We start from the raw sequence: 7,627 nt of genomic DNA on the forward strand, positions 1-7,627 counted from the left end.
TTTTTTTTTTTTTTTTTTTTTTTTTTTTTTTTTTTTTTTTTTTTTTTTTTTTTTTTTTTTTTTTTTTTTTTTTTTTTTTTTTTTTTTTTTTTTTTTTTTTTTTTTTTTTTTTTTTTTTTTTTTTTTTTTTTTTTTTTTTTTTTTTTTTTTTTTTTTTTTTTTTTTTTTTTTTTTTTTTTGTTTTTTTGTATATGTGTGTGTGTGAAATTGTCAGTTAATTCAATAACTTTTTTTAAATTGCTTTTCAATTTCTCTTCTTTTTAGTGCAGTTAAGTGGTTATCTTTATTGGAAAAAGTTTTGAAGCACTTTAGTTATTTTCAGTTAGTCTTACAAGACAACAGCACTAATGCTATCCATCCTTCTCATGTAGAAAACTTCCGAAACATAGGTTTCTCTCATTTCTATTCTCTCAGCCCTCCATTAGGAGCTGGACATCCAGGGTGACATTTCTTATTTAAATTTACTATCTCTGTTTTTCAAACAGGTAAAACAAAACACTTGGCAGTTTGTAATGGAACAGTGGAGCAGAACTGGAAATGGGTTTGCAGTTACATACAGGACTGGGAATATTGCAAGGTGAGAAGAGTGGAGTTTGAACCATGAACCTTCACCGTGTTCTTCTACCTCTACATGAAGACTAGTTTTTTATGCTAGAGATGGAAGGTAGGTAGATGGCTGGGGAGTATTGTCTTGGACTGTCTCAGAAAGACATTTGTGAGAATCCCAGACTCTTGATTTTCATTGCACCTTAAATCCTTTTGTAAGCAACTATGTATATTCACGCAGGCTCTGCCTTCATCCAGGTCTCAAGACCAGGAATCCAGGAGGAGAGAAACTCATAGTCAAGAAACTGTACCATGGTGCAAATGTATAGGGATGGCTAAAGAACTTGAAGGTGTTGCTGTAAAGGTGAAATGTAAAATGAATCAAAACATAAAGCAGGCAAGAAAATATGTCTGCAATTTTTTTCTTTTGCATTTAATAATTTCATTTTCTATGTAAAATTTTTTTACGATTGACAGCTTCACAGTTCTGTAGTCTTTCTCGAGAGATTGCTGTAAAGCTGGTCTCTTCAGTTACATTTTTCTCTAAAAATCCTGCCATGGATGCCTCTGGGCCCCATGTGCTTAGACAGGGCGAGTATGTGTTAATAGAATATCAAAATCTGTTTGTTACTGGTAGATGGGAAAGTAACCTGTGCAAATACTGAGAAATTTATTAATAAATCATCTTTCTAGCTATCCCCGTGCTGTTGACAATTGCAATTAGCAATTATCAGCAATTCAAAAAAAAAAAAAAAAAGCAACATTCAGAAACCTTATGTAGATTGAAGGTCCATCCTTGCAAAGTACTTAGCGCCTTGCCATCTCAGTAAACTCAGTCCTTCTCAAGGCTGTTACAGGGTCAAATCCAGCGCTAATAGACATATTACCAACCATATTGGTTGCAAATAACAACATTAAAGAGAAGTAAAATCACCTGATTGTTTAGCTTCTAGCAACATTTCCCAGGAATGTACAAAGGCTGTGTATCCATGCTATTGAATAGACTCACAATATAAATGCCTTTTCAGAGGTCCTCTCTTTTTTTCATGATAATCTGCCTGATTAATGCTGCTACTTCTGGCTTGATACTTTGTACTGGCTCTTCCGGTCTCCAGAATTTCACAACTTTACCCTCAGGGCTGACAAGGTACTTCCAGAAATTCCATCGAGGCTCTCTCTTTGAAGAATCTGTAAGGATGGCATCAGATTGTTTTAGTGAGTCACACTTGTAATTGTTTCAACGCCCTGAACTGATTCTTCAACTTTTTATGCAGAATTAATCACACCTTGTTCTTTGCTAAGTAGTCTGGGCATTGTTTACTGGTTGCTGTTAATGATTGGAAGAGTGGTAAGTGAATGATGCTCCACGTTCACATTTATGCTCCCAAGTGGACTCCTTTTGAGCTAGACTATCTGACAGTGCTGGGCAAAGTGTAGCTAGCAGTATCAGGCACAAGAAGGTGGTGTAGAATGAAGGTGCTCAGCCTTCTGATTGTCAAGACAGCTATCTGAAGAAAGCAGGTGCTTCTTTTATTGAAGATGCAGAATAATTAAATGTGAAACTTGGGAATGCAGGAAAAGAAAGACTTTATTTAAAAATATTGAAGTGTCAGAAGATCTTTCTCCTTCCTGTGGGTGAACAGGATGTCAAATAAAAAAATGCTGAGTAAACATTTTTTCTTTGTAGGTATTGATGTCTAACACTGATTGCACTGATATTTAGGATCATCATATTTCATCCCATGCAGCTGGAACCTACATGCTCCAGTCTCCTCTATAAAAAACTGAGAGAGAACTCAGTAATTCCACTGGACCTCAGGCAACTTAGATCATCAAGGTTTACTGAGGTTTTTCATATCTTGCGTAAGAGGAGGTAGGAAGAAACACAGTTACAGTGGCAGTGGTGAAACATAAATGACTCCTAAATAATAATAATAATAATAATTTTCAAGTATGTAAGAGGTATCACAGAGAATATGACAAGAAGAAAAACTTAAGTGTTGTAGGAAAGATTTATTTTAGATATTTAAATAGTTTTCTGACAAGAGGAGGTGCGAAAAACTGGAATAGACTATGAGGTTTTGGAATCTCTCATATGACTACTGAAATAGTCTGGATAAACACATGTACTGATTTGGGTAACTGTGATCCTGTCTTGGGTCAAGGAGATAGAACAGGTTTGGGCTTTCTCTTACATTATTTATAGTTAAATTGGTGTGTTGGAGAAGGGTTATGTTCTAAGTATCCTTTCTTTCATATATCAGTGTTAAGCATGGGTCAAAGACCTGGCCAATGCTCAGGACAATTCAGAGAGGTTTTTCAAGCTGGCCTTGGGTGTATGAGCTCTTTGGTCAACTGAAGAGACAGAAAGTTTCATTTTTCTTGTGAGAATATGAGGCCCTAAGTTAGTAAGTGCTGTCTGTAATGGGGTATTTGTGTGAGGGGGTTTTGCACGATGGGCCCTGAAGTTCACATGACAAATTAACACAAATCATTGATGATATATAACTACAGTAAATATAATCCTGCTTCACAATACAGTTTACATAAAGATGGACACCTGCCTCTGCTTAAAAAAAAGAATCTGCATGTGTTTATTTAAAATCTTTCAGTAATTTTAGGACACTCCCATAATTACATTTTTGTCCATAAGAAAAGCTGCTTTTCAATAAAAATCATGTAACTTGAAATGGGATCTTGCAGATGGGAACGTTTGTACTCAAGTTCATGCATCACAAAATGGATGTTTCTAGCTGGGCTGGTCACAGTAGGCCGTTTTCATGATCAGTGAGGAGAATGATTCTTTCACGATACAATTCTTCTGCCCATATTTTTTATATTCAGATTGAAATGAGATGAATTGTATGCTTAGTGTCTGTTTCTCTCCATGAGCAGAGAAGTTTAAAGACTTTAATATTTCCTGACAAAGGAACTCAGTCTGGAATTCAGTGAGATTACCGTGGTTACAGGCAGCTTGATATATGAAAGAAAACAGTTACCTATTAGAAATTTAAAGGCGGGATCTGCTTCTGATCCGAGGATCTTGATTTTGTGGAAAACAGGGAAGGTTACTCCATAGTTTCCTTTGGCAAAAGATTCTATTTCCTGGCTTGAACTAGGCTCTGATTCTCCGAACTGGTTGCAGGGAAATGCCAGCACAGTGAAGTGGGAGGGACCAAACTCTCTGTGTAGCTCTTGCAGTGCGATGTAATTTTTGTCTGTGTTTTGGCAGTAACTGGCCACGTTTACAACTAAAGCTGCCTTCAGAGAAATAAAGTTAGAATAGTAAGAAGAACCCCCTATAGATAATGTAGAGATTATAATTAAATTTTAAAATTGCATTTCTCATTACTGAGGTGGTTCCTGTCAGAAAGCTAAATTTAATCTGTCTGATCATCATTTCATTAAACAGATAACAATGAAAGCAGCTGAAGATATTTACATTCAGAGAATGTGTTATAAAAATCCAATAAATAGAAAAACTTCAGCTTGCAGCTTTGTTTAAATGTAAACATTTAAAAAACATTTAGGACTTGGGCTAAAATCATATTTACCAGATCAACTTCCAAAATTCAACACAACATGTTAGCATTCTTAACTAAGATTAAAATCCAGACATTTTTCTGTTAGGCTATAATGATCTATACTAAATAATATGAATTTATTTTTCTTAGTTTATTAGATCTAGTACTTAATTCCTGGAGCAGATCTAGAAGAAAAAAGTTTCTCCCACTTATTGTTTAAAGAACAGGAATTTATTACAAATCTCTGCTAAAAATTCCCATAACCAAACATTTTATTTACCTAAAAATGTATATTTTTTTTTGTCAGCAACAATTCAAGGCAGATAAAATGAAACAAAAACTTACTTTCCCTCTGTACTTCTCCAAGGAAATGTTCCTTCCTCGTGAATCCTTGACTTCAAAAGAATAAAAATCTTTGATTTTAGGTTTAAAAAATCTGAGTTGTAGTAGGCAGAGAATGGTGGTACACAAAAACACTGACAGAAAGACCACAATGACCCTGGCTTTGGTCGCAGAGTATTTCAGAGGATAAGTAGTTGTAAGAGGCTCCATTTTTGAAATCTTTGGAGGGGAGCCTGGGAAGGCCTAGAATGTGAAGGAGGAGCTGAAATATGAAACTCGGAAGGAGCAGGCTGTGCATTTTTGTCTCTGTTGCCGAATCAGCTTTTTAAAATCACAGTGGCTGCTAGACTTCAGAGTACAGAGATCAATCTGGGTGAAAAAAAGAGAAGAAATGAATGAAAAGAATCTTCCCATCATCTAAGGATGGTGATTGCTCTGTTTAACTGACCTATGTGGGATATTCCAGTGTTCGTCTGCACGGTCTTGAGAGCTGCTGGGACCTCTTACGGGTTTGTAGTACTGCTCTCCACACCCCCTGGGCTCCTCTGTTGTCTCTGGCAGAGTTGTTCTGCAAGACACAGCTATGCTGTTGGACAGACCTGGAGAAACTGTCTGGGGGCCAGCTGTTCAGGTAGAAGGAAGGCAGGATGGCTGAAACCACCCTGTTCACAAACTCAGCCCTGCATCTTGTCAGCTGCTGTGAGATCACAGGCAGCTTTGTTTGCTTAGAAGCACTGAGCCCGCATGGCATGGCACAGCACAGCTACGAACAGCAGGAAGGGACAGAATCATGATGGATATGGGTTGCTTTCTTAATTGCTGCTGGCTAACCGGCAGTATGAGATGCCAGTGATTGGTATCTTACTGCTGAGATGGTAAGACTGAAGGTCTGCATGAGAGAAGAAAGAGTTAGCTGAGAATCTCAGGTGTAAGCCAAGCAGCTCCACCGTTGATTTGCTGAGCCAACTGTGCAAGACACTCTGAATTTCAGAGCCACACACCTGGTGTTTTATCTGCTTTCATTTTACTGTCTCATATTTTAAAGATTCTTGCCTGTTGCTCTTGGTTTCTGAGGGTACATCAACATGTAGTGGTTACAATTCAGTTATATAAAGCCCCAAAATTTCCTCTGTCTTTCATCTTGTCTTCCCCTGAACAGTTCTTCTCTCTTTCTGTCCATCTGGTGTTCCTCTTTTCCTTTCAGTTTTCAGGATTTTATTTTGTCCTCCTCACATTTCTGTTCTTCTGGGATTTTCTATACTCTTGCCTGTCTATGCTGCTTCTCAGTCTCTGCTTACTTTCTTTCCCTCTCAGCCTTCCAAACCACCACTGAAGAGTGATTTCTGTCTCAGTTTTTTTTCTTATCACCCTGATTTTTTGCTGCACTTAGATGTCACATTTTAAAGGATGAATATAGAATGGAACTTTTTGAATGTAAAACCTCAAATCGGGTGGTTTCTTCCTTTTCAGTGACTTCAGTATCACTATGAGTGTCATTGATTTGTACAAATTCATAGTGGCATGTTTGATAATTTCTGTAATTTCTAAGTAGCGGAAGTCTGTGTTAATTTCATTTAACTAGACTATACGGAGACTTTCACACAGTTCTACATAACAGAACATAACATAACAGAGAGAGGCTTGGGAAACACTGTGAAATTTCAGTATTTTTATCTGAGGACATGTTAGGCTTTATCTCTACCTGGCAGTAAGGCCTGTGGGAATGGTGTGTTTATGGCTGGGTTGAAAAAGGCACAGACTTCTGTGCTAAAATGAGCAAAGCTATACTCAACAGGCAAGCACAGGTGGTTAATGCTGACTTTAAAAGCAAGTTTGAATGTGTTTGGTTACAGAAAATCCATGCAAGATCCTGGTGTCTAAGCTACCTCTCAACAATTTGTAACTTACACTAGTATTATTTCAGAAATAAACAAATACCTCCCCTAAATATATTATAAATATTTACTGGTGCACCTAATAACTACCCAGAAACCCAGCTATATTTTCTGTTATTATTCTCACCTAAAACATTGCTTAAAATTTGTTTGAAAAAAAAATGTTGTTTAATATTATATAGGCTTCTACATTTCAAATTTTGATACATTATGTTTTATATTTTTCTGCCACAAATTGCTCTGTGAATGAATTTGAACAAATGTAAATTAAAAAAATGTAAATCTGTCATTTAGTCTTTACTTAGTAGGCCTTAGTATATAAAAAAGTGTAAGATAACATTAGAAATAATGACTTGAGTAAGCCACGGCAGTGGTGGGAAGGTTCAGAAATCAGAAGATATCTAAATCCTTCTTTGTGTGGAGATCAGTAAACCACCCTGGTTCTAGGAAGCCAGCATGTGTCCATCTGTGTCCATCTCTCAGAGATGACCAGACCCATGAGCCTACGCTACATGTGTGAAGGTGCCTTGGGTCCTTCAAAGGCCAGTGCTGTAGCTCAGTGCATGAGTGACACAAATTTAGTGGTGTTTTTGTGTGTGTGTGTGTTTGTTTGTTTGTTTGTTTTGGTTTTGTTTTGTTTTGTTTTGTTTTTTTCCCTTGCTGCCACAAACTTTCTGTACCAGTACTTATCAAACCAGAAACATTTGTTTCATGCTGTTTCCCCCCCGCCTCACTCTTTCTTCACCTGTGTGACTGCTGGAGTCCTCCTCCACCCAGCATACGTGGCTGTTGCGCTTAGCTTAGGCTGAGCCTGTGTGGCGCAGCACAGTATAAGTATAAATAGCATGAAGAGAGGGGATGATATTAAGCCATGTCTAATCTCAAATGTTTTATCTTCTCTTGCAGGTCCCAGGCTCGGGCAGGAGCCGGTGCTCCCCGTTCAAGCGCTCCGTGCCGGAGCTCCGTCGAGCATCCCAGCCGGCGCACGGTGGCAGCAGCCGCCCGCGGTCCCGCCGAGCCCCCGCCCAGAAACGCGGCCGGTGGGGAGCCGGATCAGCATGCGGAGGAACTGGTTCCTCTGGAAAGAGGATGGGCTCCTGCAGGGGTTTGTGAAACGGCCTGCAGCCGGGAGTTAGTGCCAGCTGAGGGCTGGCGATTCCCATGTTATACTGCCTGAGCTCTGGTAGCGCACACTGCAGACTGGTAGCTGCAGCAGTCTGCAGGCGGACCTACAGGCCAGCAACGTGACTTTTTCTTTTTTTTTTTTTTTTTTTTTTTTTTTTTTTTTTTTTTTTTTTTTTTTTTTTTTTTTTTTATTTT

At 38.1% G+C, this 7,627-nt stretch overlaps 1 protein-coding gene across 2 annotated transcripts; it reads right to left on the reverse strand.

The window, feature by feature from the left end:
- Window positions 1-668: 668 nt before the first annotated feature.
- Window positions 669-4,715, reverse strand: GPX8 (glutathione peroxidase 8 (putative)). Of its 2 annotated transcripts, XM_027910561.1 has the most exons (3): window positions 4,416-4,715; window positions 3,546-3,807; window positions 669-1,734 (listed from the first exon to the last, which is right to left on the reverse strand). In XM_027910561.1, the coding sequence occupies exons 1-3, from the start codon at window positions 4,620-4,622 to the stop codon at window positions 1,571-1,573; spliced, it is 633 nt and encodes a 210-aa protein (XP_027766362.1). In that variant the 5' UTR covers window positions 4,623-4,715; the 3' UTR covers window positions 669-1,570. The 2 variants fall into 2 exon arrangements, with proteins under 2 accessions (XP_027766362.1, XP_027766369.1); XM_027910568.1 differs by lacking the exon at window positions 3,546-3,807 and having other exon boundaries at window positions 1,568-1,734.
- Window positions 4,716-7,627: the final 2,912 nt, after the last annotated feature.

This window comes from Empidonax traillii, unplaced genomic scaffold (assembly GCF_003031625.1).
Source record: "Empidonax traillii isolate 1590-97213 ecotype Southwest subspecies unplaced genomic scaffold, ASM303162v1 scaffold29:size1973556, whole genome shotgun sequence".
In the NCBI taxonomy this organism is placed as follows: Eukaryota; Metazoa; Chordata; class Aves; order Passeriformes; family Tyrannidae; genus Empidonax; species Empidonax traillii.

What these genes read in the sequence shown, in the direction of transcription:
- GPX8 (XM_027910561.1), bottom strand. Translation starts at nt 4,622, where the DNA reads ATGGAGCCTCTTACAACTACTTATCCTCTGAAATACTCTGCGACCAAA. An exon ending in TGGAGAAGTACAGAGGGAAA is followed by an intron (nt 3,808 to 4,415) that starts GTAAGTTTTTGT and finishes ATTTCTCTGAAG; the next exon opens with GCAGCTTTAGTTGTAAACGT. An exon ending in CGCCTTTAAATTTCTAATAG is followed by an intron (nt 1,735 to 3,545) that starts GTAACTGTTTTC and finishes CCATCCTTACAG; the next exon opens with ATTCTTCAAAGAGAGAGCCT.